The sequence below is a fragment of the Pyrus communis genome, chromosome 4, assembly GCF_963583255.1.
Source record: "Pyrus communis chromosome 4, drPyrComm1.1, whole genome shotgun sequence".
In the NCBI taxonomy this organism is placed as follows: domain Eukaryota; kingdom Viridiplantae; phylum Streptophyta; class Magnoliopsida; order Rosales; family Rosaceae; genus Pyrus; species Pyrus communis.
The window spans coordinates 981,212-1,004,487 of NC_084806.1; the positions used below are offsets into that span (position 1 = coordinate 981,212).

Genomic DNA, 23,276 nt, shown 5'->3' on the forward strand with positions numbered 1-23,276 from the left:
AATTGACCAATTTCTAGAGAGATTTTTTAGTGTGTCCGGAACACATAATGGTATGCCACATGTTATTATAGAAGTGAAGGAATTTTTTTTTTCAAATGTCATCCAATTGTATAATGACATCTGGTGTATCACTCCGTGCACATTGAAAAATCTCTCCTCTTACCCGGAGGGTATGATTTATATTTTGTTGTTGGGCTGAAAATTATGATGAACAATCATTGCTTTTCTGTGTTGTGTTGAATGAGAGGATTAGGGTTGAAGAAAATATTTTTGGTCATCATCTTCAAGTGATGGTGACGCTCACCATTCTATTTATTATCATCAGATGAGTTTAAATTTCAAGATCTGCATGGTGAATAGACATAAATTTCAAAATTTAAACTCATTGATGATAAACATTAACACCACTTGAGAATGGTGTATGTACATGTGTTTTTCTTGGGAACGAAACAAGATAGATCATGTAATTTTCGCCAAACCTACCAATCTAACCTAACAAAAACACACTTAGTATGAAACAATCTGGGCATAACAAGGACAACACAACTTTATTATCCCTCTCCCACTCGTTCCGAGCCATTTTTCTGTAACTCCGCACTTCTTCAAATACAACTATTAGTGTCGACTTTATAAGCTAAATCAGGTTGCAAGCTCTCTTGTCTGCGCATTTGAAAGTAATGTCAAAACTTATTTGCATATTTGTTTCAACATTTATTTGAATATCTATTGTGTTATCCTTTTGAGATATTTGAGCAAACTAAATGTTCGCTTAGTACGGGTTACAAGAAAAGTTTGGATTCAAGAGAAAGGTTTGGTAATGGTAACTGTAATAAGGAGATGAATGAGTAATACGAAGATAGAGAGAGTTACAAAGATCAAATGTATAGTACAAAGATCAAAGGTATAGACAAATTAAAGGGCAAATTTTATTATAACAAGTGTCATCATCTTGACCTTTCATGCCCTCTTTACATCATGCTTGGTCTTCAAATATGAGATTGAAGACCAGTAAGAAAGTGGAATCAGAAAAGCCCAATCAAATGTACAAAAACACAACGAAAACTCAGTTGGGTTTGAATTTCCACAAATTTGTTAAGTTCAATCTTGTAACACATTATTTTGTAAAATAAATTTCAAATTTTAAAACAAATAACGTTAAAACTATTTAAAATCCAATTTACACACCATCATCCATACAAAATATATACAACCAAATAGCATAGAAGCATTATAAAGTTTCAACTATGTAAAGTTGAAACTAAATTACAAGACAACACCAAGCAACAAACTTCAAGTATATCCCTCCCACTTTTAACTAGCTTATATAATATGAAGTGGGATGAGTGATGTGCATGAGAAACTCGGCTAGAAATCGGGTTCAGTTTGGTTTGACATGGGCGGACAAAACATCAACCCAATAAATAATCAAGTTGAGCTCGGGTTGCGTTTGAGTGGGTTTTTACTTCATTCTAATTCGCCGGATTATGTTTGAATTCAGATTTGACATGGTCGAATTCAGTTTACCCAACCCAAGTTGCACTCGTAGTTTTAAGTTAAGCAGGTATTGCCTTGTAATGTTGTATGTAAGGTAATGAAGCTGACCTTTTATATTGTATTTTGAAGGCGAGATGGTTTGTCGTCCCCTCCCTCAGTCCAAACGAAATCAATTTACTATTTACTGCATTTGTTATTGTTTGCAACTCGAACTGTATGTTTAGATAATCATCCTCTTATAAGAACATGTATGAATATAATTTTAATTCTCTAAATTGAAAATACCCATATCACTTGATGCGGAATTAGGATACCCAGATCACTTGATGCGGAATTAGGTAACCTCAACTCGAGTTCCACCTAGTCATCGATCTGTGAAATATGTGGATTTTGGTTGGTGCGCAGGAAAGTCTGAAGCCAAAAAGGAGACTGAATGGTTGTTGCTCACGAATACATCCTCATCTCCAATGTTTTTTACCTCAACATGTTGCACAAGAGATCCACCACTCTCATTTAACACTACACTGTAAACCATAAAGCTGTGTAAAACTCCTCATGTTTCACTTCATATGTTTGTAAAAATTTACGAACATGTAACAGTTGATTGATTCCCCAAGATATCCCGTATAATAAAATCTAATTCCTTGATTAATATTATTATTAAGAGTAATGCTAGATAGACCAAATTTTTAGGGAACTTTAACGAAAAGTTCCCGGTATTGTTTATTTTAACGAAAAATCATATTTTTACACTAAAATGTCAATCATGGTAGTTGTTTGGACCTAAAATTATTAGGTTGGGCCGAATGTGGAATTATTCTCGGCCCATAAACTCTGTTCGAGGATTTTTACAAACCAGCCAGTTCATGGGCCGCCTAACTAAGAGTCGGCCAAGCCCTGTTTGGAAAAGAATGTTCCAGATGAATAGGAAGTAGGTGGGCTCTATTGCGAAGCAGATGAATGAAGTGGTTAAATCCTGATGCAGTAAGGATTCTCGGCCAGATAAGGATACCGGAAAGTGGAAGTGAATGTGGCCTAGTAAGAGGTTGAATTCAAAATCCTAATAGAAGTAGGATTGGCCGAGATAAAATGGATTGGGGTAAGAAGTCCTAATTCGAGTATGGTTAGGATTGGGATTTGCTGCTATAAATAGAGAAAGGAGGGTGCAATTGAAGGACCTCTAATTCAACACACAATTGCCCTGCGCAAACCTTTCAAACAACTTGAGATTTTTTTTATTTTCTTTTTCCGCCAACACACCTTCAGTTTGGATAAACAACACTGTGAAGGTGTCCGAGCCACATTCTCCATCAAGACATACATCACCTTTGAATACTTGTGTATGTACAGTCTGGTGTCGATTCGACGTGCTTATACTCTCATGAATATAATCACTGTAACCGAATCTGGCGCCAACGATTTGTGAACTTCGCAGAACTAGCAGCCTTGTCTTCAGGCTTGAGAATCCAAAGGCCGAGATTTGTTCCTTCCTCGGCCGCAGTCGCAAGATAAAGAAGTCAGCAATGCGCTCAACGCAACATCAATAAATTTTACTCCTCGGCCGACGAGTTGGCACGGCCCGCATTCAACCGAAGGACGTAGTTAGCTTATTAGTTACTCGACCTGTGCGCCACGTAGGCTTTGTAATTTTTAGGGTCAATAGTAGTATTCACTTTACCTTTTATCTTGTCCTTATCGTTAAAACTCAAAGTTTTCAAGCCCTTTTCATTAGTTTTCCTAATTTTTTAAACCAAATTTACAAATTAAATGATGTAGTTGTAGATAATTGAATTATTAATTAAGTATCGATTAACATGTATGTTTCTTATTGGTGACATCTCATTTGATTTAAAAATTTTGGTTTTTCTAACATTACTCTATTATTAAATATATTGCTCTTTGGCCTTCAAGGGTTCCCTGCGTTTTAATCCCTATGTCCGTTTTAATGTGCAGTTATTGTTGATAACTTGATGTGTGCGCTTCCGTATCTGTATTAGTTGGTATCAGAGCCAACTGTATGTATGGTGAGTTTCGGGAATTCAAATTTCATAGCATGCAACGGATGGAAGTTCATCAGCGTGGTTACTCAAATTGGGAATTATAATGACAAAATTCTTTTGTTGGATGAACTAAACCAAAAGTTGGATGTCAATAAAGGCACTCTATCAATAATGAAACAAATATTTATATAATTCCTACAATATTTATATAAAGCCTGCATTTTTCAGCTAAATTTGGGCACAGCAAACGTTATAGTCCTCATGGTAATTTGGCCTGATGACTGGCTGATGGAATCATAGAAAGGATTTAGAGCATTGGGGTTGCATATTTGCATCTGCCATACATTGTTTTGTTGAGTTTCAGCATCAGGAGACTTGTTAATGGAAGCATCAAGCAGGGTCTCCCAGCTTTCGTCAACGATATCATCATCGAACTCAATCAACGGCTTCTCCTCATCAAACTGAATCAACAGCTTCTCCTCGTCATAACCTTCTCTTTCGAACTGAATCAACGACTTCTCCCATTTTGTACTAACAAGAATATGATCATTTTGTGACATATATACAAAATCCTTAATATCGTCCTCTGTCACAGTGCTGGAACTTGAAAACTCCACGAAAGATGATGGCACCGAGGCTGAAGAAGTTGGCGAAGTTGGTGTGGATGAGGACTCCGTCAACTGCCACATACCATTGAGAAAATTCTCGAGAGCATGAATTTGTATGTGTGGGATTTGATCAACGAAGGGATACTCGTACGATCCGCAGAGTCCCATGGCTTTACACCACTCGTAAAATTCGCTGAGTTGGTTTGCTTGGACGGCTGCCTTTTTGTAAATGCCGAAAGCCAAAATGCAACTCCTGTATGGCATTTGAAACAAACTGTCCAGAACCGTGACGATTTCACTGCGGAAGATTCTGTAGCACATGAGGCTGTCTCTGATGATGTGTTTCATGGCGAGTTGGACGAGGGAGGCTTTGGCTGCTGGTCCTGTGGGACGGCAGTCCATGACAAGGTCAATGAGGGTTTGGAGCTGTGGCAACACTTCAAGCATTCGACCTACTTCCGTCATTCTATTAGATAAGCTCTCAAATTCCGGCTCTTCTTCTTCTTTTCCTTCTTCTTCGTATTCTTCTTCTTGTTTGTGATATTCTTCATATTGTCGTTGTTCTTGCTGGTCGTAGGCTGCCCTGGAATCCAACCAATAGCAATGAAGAGCTTCGTTGAGGAGCTGAGCGTACGATCTAATAAAGGCACTGTAATAGGCAGAAGCCGAGGAAGAATCATCGCGGAAGTGACATTGATTGAGAGACATCAAACCGTTGGATTGAGCCCAAAGGAGCTCAGACCGGAAGTTGCTGTCTTCAGGCACCGAACGGAGTAGGCGGTGGAGTAGAATTAGACACTTGAGTGCAACCCGCCAGCAGTGAGTCTTGCCAAAGCGGCGAGCGAAGCTGAGTAAAAAATCTCTCAACGAAGGCGGGGAGATGGAGAAGATTTTCAAGAGCTCCTGAATGTACTTTTCGGGCAATGGAAAGTCATCAGGAGCAGTGGCTTTTATGATGATGAGTTCGACATTGCAAAACCCTCCAACCATAGCGATTTTCGCATAGTTCACGGAGCTGTGCTCTCTTATAGCTGTGAAAACTTGCCGAAATCGCTTCTGCATGTCGAGAGACGGAGGGGTTTAGGGTTTGTGAACTCAAGGAAGAGAAAGAAAGTAGAGCAAATTAATATTGCCAGATGAAGTGGCAGTTGGTTACGGAGTTGCTTTCTGTCTTCTGCGTACACGATGAAGATGTTGTCTTTGGTTCGACCGATCGAGGCTGCAACCACAAAGTTTTTAAGAAGATTAATTAAACTTGTTTAGTCAGTCAATCAACAAGTAAGTCGAGACTGTATGAGATAAAAACAAAATGAGTTCCTTGATTTCATCTATGGCTGATTAGTTGACTGCGAAAGATTCTTCGGAAGAAGATTGGACGTGTTTCAGAGATCGGCACTTGGTTTTTTCTGTTTGTTTTAGACCAGTAAGCCAGAGTTAACAATGTTTGTGGTGACATGATTCGTAGCGATACGATTTATGGCTACAGTTTTCAAACAATTGTAAATATATCTGATGAAATGTGACCTCCAGGAGGGCTAGAACAATGTAAGAAATGAAGGCCGGCACTGGTCGTATAAATCTGCTTGCTTGCTTACAATTGTAGGGTTACTTGGTTTTCCAAGTTGGACACACATTCTTGAGAGGCCCTTTGGTATCCTACTTTTGAGAATTGACTCAAAATTTTGATTTTTTTATTTATAAAAATATTCTAAGTTTTGATTTAAATTTTTTAAATTCAAGAACTTGTTTGATAAGCAACTTCTCAAAAAAAAATATCCTAATTAAAAGAAAATTAAAAAATTTAGAACTTAAAAAAAAGAAAAAAGAAAAATCATCATACACCCCAGTACCATCTCTCCCCACCACCCTCCTTCATCACTCCGTGCCAGAGACTTCGCTGGCCAATTCCCCTACTTTCTAAAACTCGGGCCAGTTAGCTCTCGTCGATTTCGGATCTAAAATCCACGCACCTCAAACTGTGAGAGAAGAGAGGCAGATTCTTCTCTCTTGCTGTTCGTCCCAGTCGATTTATCTCGAACCTGAAGTAGAATGCTGGAGGTGGTGGCTATGGTGACCTAAATGAGAAGAGAGAGAAGGGAGCAAGGTCAACCCTAAGACTATCTCCGACCCTTGGCCTAACACCTAAAATTTTTAGTCTAGAAACAATTTTTCTGCTCGAACCATTGTGGCGTAAAAATTTAGTCCCACGTTATTAAAAACCTGGGCTCTACAGTCAGTCTACACCATTCAAGGGAATGGTCAAAAAGGTAATCCGAAAATCATCTCAAGGTGGCTCTAAGGGGGGAGAATAAAAGCTAAAATTTAACTTTTAGCCTAAGATCGAAGACAGTCTAAAGGTAGTGAAGTAGCCGTACCCGTAGAGCTCCGACTTCGAAGAGGCTCCCAAGGCCCCCAATTTATATTTATAAACATGTAATACAACCAAATTTTTATATATATTAAAAAAAAAAAAACCCCTAAAAAACTGTATAATATGCATTGTTTTGTTGTTTGATTTGCTTTTGAAATATTGTTAAATTGGAACCAATAAAAAACCCCATGATTAATCAATGTCACCATCCAATCGCAGAATAATGACTATGATTTTTTGCACAATTGGAACCCTAAAAACACCATAGAATAGGTTGGTTAACGTGGTTTGATTTTTTTTTTTTTTAGGTATTCATCAATTTTCCCCCTGAACTTATGACCATTGACCAATTTCCCCCCTCAACTTTAATTTTGGCCAATTTCCCCCCTCAACTCTCATAATTAGTCAATTTCCTCCCTCAACTTTAATTTGGCCAATTTCCCATCTCAACTCTCAAAATTAGTCAATTTGCACCCTACTGTTAATTTTTTTTTATTTTTTATTTTCCATCTATTCTTTTCTTAATTTTCAATCTTTCTAATAACTTCCAACAAAGTACTAAAATTATCATAAACTCACATGCATAATATAGGGTAAAATGTACAAAAACATAATACAGTTAGTATGTGATATGGGTTGATTATAAGAAAAAGTTCTGAATCGGGTTTAAAGCATGTAGAAGAAGAAATAATAACAAAAAGAAATAATAATCTTAAACTCATGGATCAGACCTATTTCAATATATTGGTTATTCTTAATAAGGAGTCGAAAATTATGAATAAACTAGCCATTTTTTTCACCAAAGCTCAATTCTCCGCAATTTACTTGAACTTAGCTTTCACTTTTATAAAGAAAATTGTATTCACATACAAAAATTTACACATCAATCCTTTTCGTTATCAATTTTGTATAGTAAAAAATCAAATAAAATTACTCCATATTGATTTATTGTGACTAACAATACTATCTCTGATAAATTGTAAAATTCTAAATTTTAATCTATTTGTAATAGGATAAAGAGATAGGAACATGATTAACATACATCTTATTTAGTTTCTTACACACACTTGTTTAATTATGATCAAATTAAAAAATTAACAGTAGGGTGCAAATTGACTAATTATAAGAGTTGAGGGAGGAAATTGGCTAAATTAAAGTTGAGGGGGGAAATTGACTAATTATGAGAGTTGAGGGGGGAAATTGGCTAATGGTCACAAGTTCAAGGGGGAAATTAATGAATGCCTCTTTTTTTTTTTTTTTTTTTTTGATGACTCTGAATATTTGATAATTTGCCTGATTGCTTATGCTTTGCTTTTATTAAAATATTATATATGGGTTTTGTGTGGAATTTGATTTTTAATTTGTTTCTTTATCAAATTATTGTTTACGGAATATTGCGTTGAATATTGATGGTATGCAGAATAACGTGTAATACCAGCAGCCTCAGCCTTCCTCTTGGATGGCTTGTGAATCATTTTCCATTTTTGGATTTTATATGACTTTTTCAAATTCTATCCAATTAAGTATGAATCTGTTGGCTGTTTTCTGTTTGTTTTGCTGCTGCATCGCTTTCCAATTTCTGTATTTAATTGAGATTAATTAAGCTAAAAATATGAATTAAGCTAAGTGATTAAAATCATTTGTCTACTTATATTGACGTTTAAATCTATTTATTTTCAGCATTCAAGCAAATATTGCACGCTAAGGAGGAGTCAAACTTAAAATACATAACTCTAACCGACTTGACTAAATATAAATTTGTCCCGTCTTCGAAAAATTGAATACTTTAGAATTGTATTTGCCAATTAATTAAAATTGCCATTAAGATATGATTTAATAATGTATTGACCAAATTAACAAATGAAAACATGAATCAGTGGAGGGCTCGCTAACTCTTCCAGATTTCAAAGTCAACAGACTTCCGTCAAAGCAAAAATGTCAGTCAAACCCGCCGTGGCCAAGCCGCCATTATTACACCACCAATCAAACTCAACATCCAATCAAACTCACCACAACCATGTCTACCTTCCTCCTCTCCATCCTCTTCGCCTTCATCCTCTCAAACCCGCCACCCTCCTCCGCCCAACAACTCTCCTCCTTCTCCTCCAAAGACTCCCCATGGACTCCATCCCAGAAGAACAAGACCCTCCTCTCCCCAAACTCCCTCTTCGCCGCGGGCTTCCTAAGCCTACCAAATTCCTCCAACCTCTTCAACTTCTCAGTCTGGTACCACAACATCTCCGCCCCCAACTCCGTCGTCTGGACCGCCAACCCAAAATCCCCATTATCCCCCTCCGCAACCCTCGTTATCACGGTAGCCGGCGTCCTCCGTCTCACTAACTCTTCCGCCGCCGCCGGCGGTGGCAACTTGTGGCCAGGACCTTCTTCTTCGAACCCAAATACCACCAGACTCCTCCTCCGCAACGACGGAAACTTAATTTACGGCAAATGGGAGAGCTTCGCCTTCCCCACTGACACCGTGTTGCCGAACCAGAGCATGACCGGAGCTAATTTCACCCTCCTCTCCAAGAACGGCAAGTTCAGCGTCGTCAACGCGATTAGTTTAGTCTTCAACGACACTGACGTCTATCAGAATCTCAGCAAAGCTTTCGAGTCTCTGGACTCCGACGGCAAAGTGCAGCAGGCAAACGGCGAGTCGTTTATCGCCTCCGATTTCGGCCTCAATCGATCTCGAAGACTGACGATCGACAACGACGGGAATTTCAGAATTTACAGCTTCGACCCCAGTCTGCGGCAATGGAACATCGTCTGGCAAGCCGGGTACGAATTGTGCCAAGTCCACGGCACGTGCGGGCCGAACGCCATCTGTGTCAGCGACGGTTCGAGCTCCTCTTACTGCGTGTGCCCGCCGGGATTTAGAGAATCCGCCGGCGGAATCAAAGACGGAGGGTGCGAAAGGAAAATTAAGCTCACGAATTTGGGGAACACCAGATTTGAGCGGCTTGATTACGTGAATTTCACGGGCGGGTCGAACCAGACCAATTGGCCCGCCACCAATTTCAGTGTCTGCGAATCGAGATGCCTGGCGAGAAACGATTGCCTCGGATTCATGTTCAAATACGACGGCAAAGGCTTCTGCGTGCTCCAGCTCGAGAGATTGTTATACGGGTACTGGTCGCCCGGATCCGAAACCGCTATGTTTCTCCGGGTCGATAAATCGGAGACTGACAGGTCGAATTTTACAGGGATGACGGAGCTGCTGGAGACGACGTGTCCCGTTCAGATAAGCCTCCCGCTTCCGCCGGAGGATTCGAACGCGACGACAAGGAACATTGTGATTATATGCACCCTTTTCGCGGCGGAGCTGATTTCCGGCGTGCTTTTCTTCTGGGCATTTATAAAGAAGTACATCAAGTACAGAGACATGGCTCGGACTCTGGGTCTCGAGTTCCTCCCCGCCGGGGGCCCAAAGCGGTTCTCGTACGCTGAACTTAAAGCCGCCACCAAAGACTTCTCGAACCTCATCGGCAAAGGCGGGTTTGGAGACGTTTACAAAGGCGAATTAACCGATCAGCGCGTCGTGGCGGTTAAGTGTTTGAAGCATGTCACCGGCGGTGACGCGGAGTTCTGGGCGGAGGTAACGATTATTGCCCGGATGCACCACCTCAATTTGGTCAGACTTTGGGGCTTTTGCGCGGAAAAGGGTCAACGGATCTTAGTCTATGAGTACGTCCCAAATGGATCCCTCGACAAGTACCTCTTCCAACCGGGTCGGGTTACGCCGTCAGACTCGGCGGACGAAACTGGTATTCTGATCGATGACGAGCGCAAACCGATACTCGATTGGGGGATCCGATACCGAATTGCGTTGGGTGTGGCGAGATCGATCGCGTACCTCCACGAGGAGTGCTTGGAGTGGGTTTTGCACTGCGACATCAAGCCGGAGAACATTCTCTTGGGCGACGATTTCTGCCCCAAGATATCGGATTTCGGGCTGGCGAAGCTGAAGAAAAAGGAGGACATGGTGACTATATCTCGGATGCACGGGACCCGCGGGTACATGGCGCCGGAGTGGATCAAGGCGGACCAGATCACGCCCAAGGCTGACGTGTACAGCTTCGGGATGGTGCTGTTGGAACTGGTGAGTGGGGTCCGCAACACCGAGATCCAAGGGTCGAGGATCGAGAGCGACGACTGGTACTTTCCGAGATGGGCGTTCGATAAGGTGTTTAAGGAGATGAACGTGGAGGATATTCTGGACCGTCGGATCAAGAACTCGTACGATAGCAGGGTGCATTTCGATGCGGTGAATCGGATGGTGCAGACGGCGATGTGGTGCTTGCAGGATCGGCCGGAGATGCGGCCGTCGATGGGGAAGGTGGCGAAGATGTTGGAGGGGACGGTGGATATCACGGAGCCCAAAAAGCCCACCATATTTTTCCTCAGCGACGACTAGTCTCTGGAGTTGAATAATGTCGTTGTTGCCGGCGGCCCCTCGTTGGTGCCTTTATTGTATTTTGTTTTAAAATAATTTATTTTCCTTGTAAATTATTGTATTATACTCATTGGGCCCGCTGTGATTTAGTTCCCAAACCCACAATAGATTGGGCCTTTGGAATCTAGAAATTAAACAGTCCAAGATCCGATAGCGTTTGTGACTCACATTGTTAAATATTAGAAGGGGCTTGACGAGAGGATAGACATTATTATTTTCTGCTACAACTTTAAGACACAATTTGTTGAGCATTGTTTATCTATGTTGAGCATATAAACGAACTTCGAATTTAGATAAAATCTTGAGGTGACGGTGTTCGAAGGCAATTTAAAATATAGACGGTTTCAACATTAATTACCAAGCTCTCATATTAGTTACTTTAGTTGTCAAACTTGACAAAAATGCTACACCATTAGCCTTTTTTATTAACGATATCACACCTTGTCTTGTGATTTTTTTTTCTTCTTAATAATACGATATTATCTACACGAGGTGAGGAATTGAATAAAGTAAATAGTACCAAAATTAATTTTAATTATAAAAATATAATTTTTCTTTAAAATAAACAGCACCTAATTTTTAGTTACTAAAAATAATACCCAGCCCAAACCCCCAGATACGATCACATTGATTCTTTCAGTCTCACTCTCTTATTCATTCTTTCATTTTTTTCGTCGTAATTCACAAATTATGAATCTCCTCTTCTTCCAGTTCTAAATTAAAAGCTCTCTGAAGGTCTCGTCTCATGGCGTTGAGATCCAACGGTCGAAATTTGTCGTTCGAGATTCTGAGAAGAAACGGCTCCCTCGACGACGAACATGACGAAGCAATCTTCTACCGATCCAACTCCGATCCCCTCCAATCCGATCAATCCACCAACGCCAAGTCCGCCCGGACAAAACGCAAGAAGAAGAAGAAGAAGAAGAAGACACCCGCCACCGCCCACGCTTCCATACCCGAAAGCCCCACCGCCATCTACGGCGTCGTTTCTAACTCCTTCGATGTCAATTCCGAAACCACAAACGTCGAAACCGGCGATATTCGCGGCAACGGATTGGAATTCAATTACAGAGCCCAGACCGTGCTCCTGCCCGTCACGACGGAGGTCGTCGATCCCGAGTTTCAGAATTTGCGCGGGGCCGCCGAGTTGAGGCAGAGGACGGTCATTGGGAGCGCCGGGGGAGTCGTGGAAGAGACGGAAACGGCGTCGCCTCGTATTCAAGGCGAGGCCAAGGAGGAAAGTGTGGCGGAGGGAGGTTCGGCGAGTAAACAAAGGAGCGAGCCCAATGGGAACGTGATCCCGAAATTGCAGACCGCCGAGTCATTGGATTGGAAGCGGCTCATGGCCGAAGATCCAAATTGTGAGTCCTTTTGCTTTTCCTTCATGCAGTTTTTGTTTATAAATTCTTCAAATTTTGATATTTATTTTGGCTTCTTCTCTCAGGTGTATTTTCAGTGGACAAGTCGCCAGTGCAGTACTTCATGGAAGAGATGTCGATTGGCAATTCGTTGCGGAGCACAACCACCCTTGGCAATGAGAAGGAACGAGAGATAGTTTACGACACCATATTTCGATTGCCATGGCGATGTGAATTGGTAATCTTTTAGCAGCACCTATCATTTATTGTTCCTTGAGAAAATGTGTGTACAACTCTGTGTTTACTGTGACCCTCTTTGCTGCAGCTTATAGATGTTGGCTTCTTTGTGTGCTTTGATTCGTTTCTGTCACTGTTGACTATCATGCCAACGAGAATTTTGATGACTGTTTGGAGGACTATACACTCAAGGTTCACTTTCCCCTTCTGGGTTTGTCTCATAATTTCGTAAAGTTGGGTTCTTTGAATTTTTCATTTATATTGGCTGAGTCATTCGGGTGCTTTGAAGTTTGTACCACTGTAGTGAAATTTCTGTTTTCATGCTGTTTTTGTTTTTGTGTTAAATTTTGTCAAACCGTAACGAATGTCAAGATATTTACAACGTGACCTAACCATACCTGGGGCAGGCAGTTTAAGAGGCCATCTGCAGCAGAGCTGTCTGATTTTGGGTGTTTTACCATAATGGCTTGTGGAGTCACTCTCTTGCAGCAAACAGGTGAGTAAGAAGATAATGGAGCTATTCTTTCACGTCGTAATGTCTTATAGCAACCAGTTGTGGATATTATTATAACCTGTTGACCAGTTCTATTGAATAGAGCAATAGCTGGATGTACTATGTAGTATACTGATTGTATTATTTATTTGTTTGCTTTCCTCAGATATCAGCTTAATATATCACATGATCCGTGGTCAAGGAACAATCAAATTATATGTGGTTTACAACGTGTTGGAGGTAATTAAGTTATTGATCATATGATTTAAGTTTTGACACTTGCTGTATTTCTTTTCAATTTCCTCTTCAGAACATTATGTTGTTCATCTTTTTAAAAGGCATAAAGGCTGAGGCGAAACCAAAATGTCACTGCACTATATCTTAGAAGCATAGTTGTTGGCAGCAGTCTAAGAGTTGCTTTCTTTGTACTTTGCAGATATTTGATAAACTATGCCAAAGTTTTAACCCAGATGTATTGCAAACTCTATTTAACTCAGCAGATGGTCTTGCAAGTTGTCCACCAGAAAACATGAGATTCTGGACTTGGAGATTCATTTGCGACCAAGCTTTAGCTGTGGCTGCCTCAAATATCCTTTGGAAAGATCATTTTATTCATAGATTTTTTTTACCCCACTTTCCTGCATAATCTACAGAGTTCCTTAACTATGCGTACTTATTCATGCATTTATCTTATTAGCTCAGGCAATTACTTTGTCAACCTGCATAGTTGCTCACAATAATGCCTTGTTGGCTTTGCTGGTGTCCAATAATTTTGCCGAGATAAAAAGCAATGTGTTTAAACGATTTAGCAAGGACAACATTCATAGTCTGGTATACTTTGGTGAGTTATCTTCCTGTTATTTTACGGTCCGTAGGAATGCTGTTTTCTGATGCATTCCTTCTAATACACTCTTTAGTATAGTAAGGCTGCTTAACATTTGCTACAGTGTGTCCATATTTGTGCTCAACTACCAAAATATAGATCATATCATGGGTATAAAGATTGCAACATTTTGGTTATATATTGTTAGATCTATTCTATTGCATAGACTTAACAAAACCTTGGAAGCTTTTACCTCGTCTGTTTATGGTTTGTTGCATAAAAACAAATAGGTCTGTTGGCGATATTGTGTGATGATTACGGAGAAAAGATGCAGGCTTAAATCTTAGTGTCATATTTGCTATCTAGTTTTTCTCGGGTTTAATCCTTTCAGATGATCTGAAATTTTATTTTATTTTTGGTTTCTTGCAACCAGATTCAGTAGAGAGATTCCACATTTCAGCATTCCTCTTGTTTGTTTTAGCTCAAAACATTCTTGAGGCTGAAGGCCCCTGGTTCGAAAGTTTTCTTTCTGTAAGTTGACCTAGACATTTTGACGAGAAGCTGTTCTTTATAAAAGAAAAAGTTTTCTTGCGCAGCAACCATTTTGATCACTGTTTTTACATTTGCTTACCGCAGAATGCTCTCTTAGTATACGTCTGTGAGATGATTATCGATATCATAAAGCATTCGTTCATAGCTAAGTTCAATAACATTAAGCCCATTGCATACTCAGAGTTTCTGGAAGATCTATGCAAGCAGGTATTGTCTTCTCAAAAAGTTGCGGGTGCCTTTTTTTTTTCTTTTTGTCTTCTCTCCGAGTGTAGGATTAAGGGATATTTAGTATGTTTAGATCATTATATTGAAATCTGACCCTCTGTTTTTGTCTCGTCAGACTTTAAATATACAATCAGAGGCTTCAAAGAAAAATCTTACATTCATTCCTCTGGCACCAGCTTGTGTGGTAAGCCACTTGTTATTACTTACCTTGACATCGATTTTCATGGTTTGAAGTCATCCCCACTTTTATATGGTAGAGCAAAAAATCTATCCGTAGAAAGTTTGCTAATTGCTCACAGAATCCTACAATGGGCTACGAGAATTAGGGTTCTGATATGAGATTTGAGCTGTGTTGAAAATGAAATATTCAATTTTGTGTGCGAATACTGTTATTAATATCGATAATTATGAGATAATCCTGAACAGTACTGTCATCCTTGTTGTAGGTCATCCGAGTGCTTACTCCGGTATATGCTGCTCATCTTCCTTACAGTTCCCTTCCATGGAAACAATTTTGGATTCTCATCCTTTTCGCGATGACATATGTTATGCTGACAAGCCTCAAGGTGTTGATAGGCATGGGCCTCCAGAAACACGCCAGTTGGTACGTCAATAGGTGCAAAAGGAGGAAACACCATCTTCATTATGATTGATCGTAAAGAAGGGAAGTCTCTTGCTTTTCACACATCAGTATTATTCTGTTAATTACGCTCAAGGAACCCCCAACGAAGAAGTTGAAGATCGGGGTTCCTGTGGAATTATGCGCATTAGACCATCCGAGGGCTGCAATGATGGGGATTAGGACATCATAAGGTAGAGAAACCCCTATTTGGTTTTCGGCTAGAACATCGTGTAGCCTCTGTAGTCTAGTTATGCATGGTTATTACCATCCAATTTTGTTACAAGACAAAGGTTTACTTGCTGCTTCGGGACGGGACTGTATAGAAAAGGTAATGTAAGATATCGTGAAACCAATGGTAATTTCCGCTGTTTGGAAACACTCTTCAAGCATACTCTTATGGTGCGTATCGAACTTTTGACCTATCATAATCCTGATCACTATTTTTTATGACAAATGGACTAATAATTCAAAGAAGGGGACGAGTTTTACCATCATACTTGCCCCCTTGCTCAACTTTTGGGAAGATTGTTGTGTGCACACGCCGTATAGGGCAGGACACCAGACTTAATAGGGGTATGCAAGGTGTGAGGTTGGCTAGCGTCAAATGCGGGAATTCCCCTTTTTCGAAACAAGGTTTGGTACGACTGACGTGATTCAAATGTTCGGACTAAAAAATTAGGAAAATTAATAAGAAGGGTTTGAAAATTTTGAGTTCTAACAATAATGATAAAATAAAAGGTAAAATGAATAGTATTATGATTGATTTTTTAATGTAAAGATATGGTTTTTTTACTTTTCGTTAAAGTTTCCTAAAAAATTTCTTCAATTTTGGGGCTTTATTAATGTTTAATTTCAGACAGAAAAATGAAATTACTAAATATGCATCAAGCGATTGAAACGATTTCAATAAATTTAAATTTTTTATCTTTATAAGGTCGGACGATTGACGAAATTTTAATAAATTTTCATCTTTATCCGTTTGAATTTTTGTTTTTATTTTTATTTTTTATTTTGTTGACTGATAAAGATGAAAAATTATTGGAGACGGATAACCGTCCAAACTGTTTGGTAGATTTATGTTGCCTAATGAGCACGATCCACTTCTGAGGCAAATACTACAACTCTGGCTGGGCATATAGGTAATTTCATGTATTCCTATATTTTATATAGTATCATAAAATCTAAAACCAAAATATATACGAATATTCTGTATAATGTTGGAGTAAATTTAGGAATTCTCTTTAAAGTTTAGTGAGGCTACGAAAGTCAATGACTTTTTTTTTTCTTTTGACTTCCTTTGTTTAGAGCATCCGATAAGAAAGAATATATATATATATACACACACACACACTAACTTAAACGGAAACAATGGACAAAATAAAATATAAATATATGAAAAGTTAAAAATAATGTGTATTTAACAAAATACATTTAATTTCATAGCACTTTCCACTTGGGTTTTTACCGGATTGAAAGTTATTTTTGATACTTGCTTCTTCTTTATTTTTCTTTTTTTCAAAAAAAAGATTGTAACGATTTCCATTGGGTTAACAAAATGTGGCAATATTTTGCTTATAAAATTAAATCAAAATTGATGCTTCATGAAAAAAATTAATAAAAAGGCTCAAACAATTATTATTAAAAAATAAAAACAAATGGAAAATAAAAAGGGACAAAACGGCTCCGAAAATCTCGCTTATTTCGGCGGGAAAGGACGCAAAGCGATAAGAAAATCTCACTCAGTAGGGTTTTGCGTAACATGGCCCCATAAGAAAATCCCACTGACCTAATTATTTTATTTACAATTAAGTACGATAATTAGTAATAATTTCTCAAAACTACAACCGTCGGATTCCATTTGAGTTTGATCCGACGGATATACAGCATTTAGCTTCCCGCGGAGTGCAATTAAGTGGGAAATTGGACACAGCTCTTTGCCTGCCTGCTTGGATAAAGGGAGTTCCCATTTATTTCTACTTTCCTATAACATTGTGAATTCTTCAATCTCATTCACTTCTCCTCTCTCAATTGCTTGCTCACAAACCTTGTGGAGGTGGACTTGTTTGCAATTTTTGCAAAATTTTTCATGTTTTTCTCACTCACTTTTTCAAGTATCGACTCCTGCAATTCCAGAAAATTCAATTTCTGTCCATACAAATTGAAGAAATGGTAAGAATTTGAGTTCTTTCAATGAGTTTTGCTATGATCATTGTTATTTTCGAATTGATTGTTTGAAGTTACTGGGTAAAATTTATGTAAATTGATCAAATTTTATGATATTTGGTTGTGATTTTGTGAATTTACGAATTTGATTGAATGGTTTTTGAGTTTGAAAGATAAACAATCAAAGTCTTAGTCAAAGTTTTGATCTTTGGTTGCGGGTATTGTGAATTTTTGAAATTTGATTGAATAGTTTTTGGGTTTGAAGGACAAACAGTCATCGTTTTGATCAAAGTTATGATCTCTGGTTGCGGGTTTTGAGAATTTGTGAAATTTGATTTGATGGTTCTTGAGTTTGCAGGCTTAGCAATCAAAGTTTTGATCAAAGTTATGATCTTTGGTTGCGGGTTTTGTGAATTTGTGAAATTTTATTGAATAGTTTTTGAGTTTGACGCTAAGCAATCAAAGTTTTGATCAAATCTATGATCTTTGGTTCTGGGTTGTGGATTTGATTGAATGATTTTTGAGTCTCGATATTTTATTTTATTTTTTTTAATTACGTTTTGATGAATTTGTGATTGCTACATGTTCGTTGAAAGGTGTCTTGAAGTGGGGATGTGTTGGTTTTGTAGGTAGGCTGCAAGGTTTGCATAAAAAACAGTACAGATAATTGGCTTAACACCCTTTTGCTTAGCAAATTCTTCGGTTCCTGCGGCGTTCATCAAGATCTTCGAAAAAACGAGAAGAATGTCTTCTGCATAGACTGCAGCCTCCTCCTCTGCAGGCATTGTATGACATCTCATTGCCTTCACACAAAGCTTCAGATCTGCAAATACGTTTATCATGATGTCGTTCGCCTTCAAGAAATTCAGAAGCATCTTGACTGCTCTAAAATTCAGGTTTGCTTCCCCACCCTTTGTCTTATACAACTCTCAGCAATTGTATTGGATTTCATGATTGTAGGTGAAAATTCGTGTGTGATTTCATCTGTTAAGTTCATCGCGAAGCTCGCCTGCCTTTTCAATCGTAACATCAGTCGTAATTACTTGTTACTGTTGAATTGAATGTTCTGTATCTCAAACAATGACAACTTAATGTTTACAGACATATAAAATCAACGGAGAGAAAGCTGTGCATCTAAATCCTCGTCCTCAATCCAAAGACGCCAAACCATCAACAAAAGCAAAGTTCGGTGCTTCCTGTGAAGCTTGTGGGAAATATCTACAGGACATGCCAAATCGCTACTGCTCCATCGCGTGCAAGGTAATTGTTGTTGCCTGTCAGTACCAGATTTTCGACTTCAATTTGGTATTTCACACTCCATTGCATGTAAGGGATCAAGAACCATTTGCTTGTTTCACATTTCAGGCATCGGTAGTTTCAGTGACGCCGAAAGAGCACCAAAGTCACGAATTCATCACCGTTGCAGTACCCCAATATGCTGAATTTTCGCTAAAAGGTAACTACTACAATTCGGAAACAAATATGAGCGAAATGGAGTCGTCCTCTATCTCGTTAGCGGAGTCATCTGAGGAGATGAATACTTGGGTGTGTTCAGCATTGAAGCCGAGGAGGCTTTTGCACAAGAGGAAAGGCATTCCTCACAGAGCTCCTCTCTGCTGATGCCTAAACATGTTCAATGATATTTTTGCTTCCTTTTTTTTCTCTTATAAATTATTGGTTAATGTCCAAGCATTAATAAATCCGCAAAACCAGAGCTATGAAAATGAAATATATCTTTCAAAAAACAAGATTAGTGTAAGGTTGATGAAACGAGAACGTTGGCAAAGTCACGTGATGCTGTGTGAGAAACTTTGAACATGTAACATCATGTTATTGATTCAAACTGTCACATTGACGCTTCAGAAGTCAATATCTTTTTGAAATTGATAGGTTTGTGATGGATTCGTGTGCATTATGGCAACAGTCTTCACTTTATGTCTTGTTATGGATTGTGGCAGACAGAAAGATAATGATTTGCTACACAGATCGTATTGTAATTGTATGCATGTTGCACATGGATGATGGATCGCCAACTTTTTCTCATGTCTTGTTTGCTTGGCAATTGCCAGGCTTGTGGGATCAAAGTAGAATCAATCACATGAGTGTAATTTTTTCCACTTGCTGAAGTGGAAAGCTGTTTTGAAACCTGCTTTTGTTGAAAAGCACTTTTGGATTCTAGCCTCCATAATCATTAATCCATATCGATCCGAAATTGGTTTTGTAGAACTTTTGAATTGGAAGGTCAGTTACTAACAATCACAATCAGAGAAATAGGGATGTCTCGCATTGAACGAGATCAACATAAGATCACGAACAACCGTATCCTAGAGATCTTTATGTTTTATATACAAGTGATATTCAATAAATATTTATATACCAGCGAGTTGGAGCCCGCTTCATTGTAACGAGCTCCAACTGACAATGAGTTGGCTACTCACCGCCCAAAATCGGACACCCCAATCGCGATTCCCGAACTTCCCGCTGATAGCAAAATCAAAACACCATTAACAAAAAATAGAAATTAACCCTAAAAATAAAAATTAAATAAAAATAAGAGAAAAACAGGAACAAAAATACTACAACACAAGGACGTGCAATTCCCTCTCGATTCTCGAACAAAAATATACCCAAATGTCGGTGAGTTTTTCCTTTTTATTTTCCTGAAAATATTGCTCGTAGCATTCATTCTTTGTGGTGGATTAGATCCATTGGTTTTTCATGATTTTCATATCTTTGATTGAACGAACATGAATGCTTGGAGCTAACGAAAAACTTGTTGCAAAACCGAATTCAGTGGTTTTCTAGAATTCATACACGCGATCTCATTTAGTGAGATAAGGTTTGGTTGTTGTTGTTTGATTGAACGAATCTCTTTGTTTTTGGTGTTTGACGCAAGTGCTCGTTATTTTAATCTGTTTTGTTGCCGCGAAAATGCGGGAAAACAAGATATTTATCAAGTTTAGAAATAATTGTTGCCTCCAATTCCAACGATTAATTTCCATTCTCCCCTGAAATTATTTAATTCAGAACTTTCTGTACAGATTCCGGCGGAACCTGCAAATGAGGGGATTGAAGCAGCTCCCCAGTCGACAGCTCCCACACCAATCTCCACGAACATAGCCCCAAATGTGAGAAAACCCAACTTTTTGTATTAGCATTCATCGCGAAATTCGTGGTTGTTTCCCCCTTTTATACTATCATATGCTAAATTTATTTTGTAACCAAAATAAGTATGCATTTGTGTACGTTTCTGCAATTATATTGGCTAGAGCGGATGTACTCCTCCTATAAAGCGGATTTCAAATTCCCGCTCCATATTTAAATTTCGTAATACTACATTCTGTTTTGGACTAATTGAACATACAAATATTTACTCGGTTGGTTTTCATATGCAGGTAAAGTCAGTTAAAGTAAGCAACATCTCGCAAGCCATTTCCGACAAGGATATCAAGGAATTCTTATCATTTTCCGGAGATATTCAACATGTTGAGATGCAACGGTACACATTTTTTAGTTATGTATGTGACAGATTTAGTACGTTCGCGATTCTGAAGATTTCGGTGTTGTGTTCATGCAGGGAAACTGAAAATACACAGCTTGCCTACGTTACCTTCAAGGAAGCACAAGGAGCAGATACAGCAGTTCTTTTGTCGGTAAGTTCCCTTTCGATGCTTTGCTTGTTTGCCTAGATGTTAGCCGAGCCTAATGCAGAAGGCGTTTTTTTACTACTAGGGGTGTTGTTTTTCTTTTAATTCAGGGAGCCACCATAGCAGATCTTCCTGTCACCATTACAACTGCCAAGGATTACAAGCTGCCTCCTGAAGCTATTCCGCTCCCATCAAGCCCGGTAAATACCATGGCATGCATCCATTTATGTGTTATTTATCTTTCAACCATTTAATCTTGCGGAACATAAACTTGGAGGCAAGATTTGATGTGCCTAAAACTTGTCATGTGTGTGCGCGCGCTTCAAATGAGTGGCGTTTCTTACTATAATGTATTCACCTTTGAAGGAGAAAAAGCCAGCTGCTGCTAGTTCTGCTGTAAAGAAGGCAGAAGATGTGGCCAGCGCTATGCTTGCCAAGGGATACATCTTAGGAAAGGATGCGATTAACAAGGCGAAAGAGTTTGACGAGAGGCATAAGTTGACGTCAAAGGTCTCTGCCACAGTCGTTTCAATTAACGAAAGGATGGGGCTGATGGAGAAGCTAGGTGCTGGAAGAGCTGTTGTCAGCGAAAAGGTGAGAGAGATGGATCAAAAGTTCATGGTATCTGAAAAGACAAAGTCTGCCTTTGCTGTTGCCGAGCAGAAGGCAAGCAGTGCGGGATCTTCTATCATGAGCAACCCTTATGTATTGACCGGGGCCTCATGGGTTTCTAACGCACTCAGCGCAGTTGCAAAGGTGGCTGAGGATGTGGGCATGATGGCCAAGGAGAAGGTGGAGAGGACCGAGGAGGAAAAAATGGAGATCATGCACAGGCAGAGGACAGAGGTCATCACTGACTTTGCACAAACCCATCTTGACGAATCTTCTGCCCCGGAGCCTCCAGTTGCTCCAGTCAGTTCTCCTGATGATACAAAGCCCGGTGTTAAATGACCGATGTGCACAAATGAATCATTTTTCGGTTTCTCTGTATCATATGGCTTCATACAAGGATTCTGTTGCATTATTGCATACATGGATTCTATACTGCACAGCCTTATTCGCTAGGAATGTAATAGCCGTAAATATGATAATTCTTCAAAGTTCTGCCTTTTAATACGAATTCAGGAATGTTAAATGTCCCACATCGGTGGGTTCAAAGAATTACCATACTTTAACTAATACCGAGGTATTTTATGGTAAAATCACACACCTAACAGATTGAGCAGGTGGTAAAGTTGGGGATAGTGTCGGTGTCGTTAGAGCCACACCTAACGGATTGGGCAGATTGTAAAGTTGGGAACAGTATCGGTGTCGTTAGAGTGGGCAGGGCTGACGATCTAAAAATCTAACATGGTATCAGAGCCACGGTTCGAGTCCGTACAATCGAATGAGCTTATCACCTGGAAGGAAACAAGTCTGAATGCAAGCCAATGAGCTTGTCACCTAGAAGGAAAGAAGTCTGAACTCTTAAGAAGACACCAATGCCTAATGTTTTCACCAGAAAGAACCGGTCCTTCTCCAACAAGGCTGCACTGTGGCTGCACACAGTGCAGCCATTGTTTAAGTGGACAGGGGAATACCTTGCAAAGAAGTTGATCGGACTTTAGAACATACGTACTTTAACAACCACTATAGGCTCTGTCAAATGTAGCAAATTGGAGAAATGAAAATGCAACAAGACACGCGATGATAACAAACTGAATTTTATGATATCATAATTCATCCATTCCTCTATGCATTCGCGTAGATCATCGCCTTCTTTCCTCACATGAGTCTGCAAAACTATGAGATTGCGTCGATGAGAAATTGAGAACTGGATTTGTTCTTCACGATAACAGAACCCCATCGCTCCATTACTCGTTGACGGGGACGCATCATGATTACCTTCTAAAGAAGCCTGGTTGACAAGCGTTGCGAGCATTGTTGAGAGACGAGTACATAACCGGGGAGATGTGAGGTCGCCCCTGGTGACGGAGCACTGACCGGAGTGTTGGAGTTTGTGGCCAAGTGGACAAATGTCCAAAATAACTTTCGGCTAAAGAAAGAAAGTTGGAACACATTTCCTTGTTTTGGGGAAGAAAAAAGGGAAAAGTAAAAGGAAAAAGTTTTGGTGTCTTAAACACCCGTGAGGGCTCATTTCGGTTTAAAAAGGAGAGTAGTAGAGAGCAAGGAAAAAATGAGAAAGAGTGGAAAAGCATCCAAAGAGATGGTGAGAGCATTTGGCTCT

The 23,276-nt window shown here is 39.4% G+C and overlaps 5 protein-coding genes across 5 annotated transcripts; 4 read left to right on the top strand and 1 right to left on the bottom strand.

Annotated features, from left to right (window-relative positions):
- Positions 1-3,555: 3,555 nt before the first annotated feature.
- LOC137730696 (probable clathrin assembly protein At4g32285) lies at positions 3,556-5,164 on the bottom strand. Its single transcript, XM_068469660.1, has one exon. It carries the CDS (start codon positions 5,162-5,164, stop codon positions 3,719-3,721), a length of 1,446 nt encoding a protein of 481 aa, XP_068325761.1. The 3' UTR covers positions 3,556-3,718.
- A 3,132-nt stretch (positions 5,165-8,296) lies between these two features.
- Positions 8,297-11,133, top strand: LOC137731069 (G-type lectin S-receptor-like serine/threonine-protein kinase At5g24080). Its single transcript, XM_068470140.1, has one exon. The coding sequence runs from the start codon at positions 8,491-8,493 to the stop codon at positions 10,888-10,890; it is 2,400 nt and encodes a 799-aa protein (XP_068326241.1). The 5' UTR covers positions 8,297-8,490; the 3' UTR covers positions 10,891-11,133.
- A 428-nt stretch (positions 11,134-11,561) lies between these two features.
- On the top strand, positions 11,562-15,630 carry LOC137731733 (protein POLLEN DEFECTIVE IN GUIDANCE 1-like). The gene is made up of 11 exons (XM_068470927.1): positions 11,562-12,290; positions 12,374-12,525; positions 12,613-12,716; positions 12,932-13,020; positions 13,184-13,257; positions 13,454-13,604; positions 13,691-13,858; positions 14,274-14,371; positions 14,477-14,599; positions 14,733-14,801; positions 15,064-15,630. Exons 1-11 carry the CDS (start codon positions 11,675-11,677, stop codon positions 15,268-15,270), a joined length of 1,851 nt encoding a protein of 616 aa, XP_068327028.1. The 5' UTR covers positions 11,562-11,674; the 3' UTR covers positions 15,271-15,630.
- A 1,571-nt stretch (positions 15,631-17,201) lies between these two features.
- On the top strand, positions 17,202-19,382 carry LOC137732526 (protein RGF1 INDUCIBLE TRANSCRIPTION FACTOR 1-like). Its single transcript, XM_068471847.1, has 4 exons — positions 17,202-17,408; positions 18,032-18,298; positions 18,504-18,662; positions 18,768-19,382. The coding sequence occupies exons 1-4, from the start codon at positions 17,406-17,408 to the stop codon at positions 19,020-19,022; spliced, it is 684 nt and encodes a 227-aa protein (XP_068327948.1). The 5' UTR covers positions 17,202-17,405; the 3' UTR covers positions 19,023-19,382.
- Positions 19,383-20,033: 651 nt separating this feature from the next.
- Positions 20,034-22,149, top strand: LOC137731193 (binding partner of ACD11 1-like). The gene is made up of 6 exons (XM_068470295.1): positions 20,034-20,039; positions 20,444-20,530; positions 20,798-20,901; positions 20,980-21,055; positions 21,160-21,249; positions 21,416-22,149. The coding sequence occupies exons 1-6, from the start codon at positions 20,034-20,036 to the stop codon at positions 21,998-22,000; spliced, it is 948 nt and encodes a 315-aa protein (XP_068326396.1). The 3' UTR covers positions 22,001-22,149.
- Positions 22,150-23,276: the final 1,127 nt, after the last annotated feature.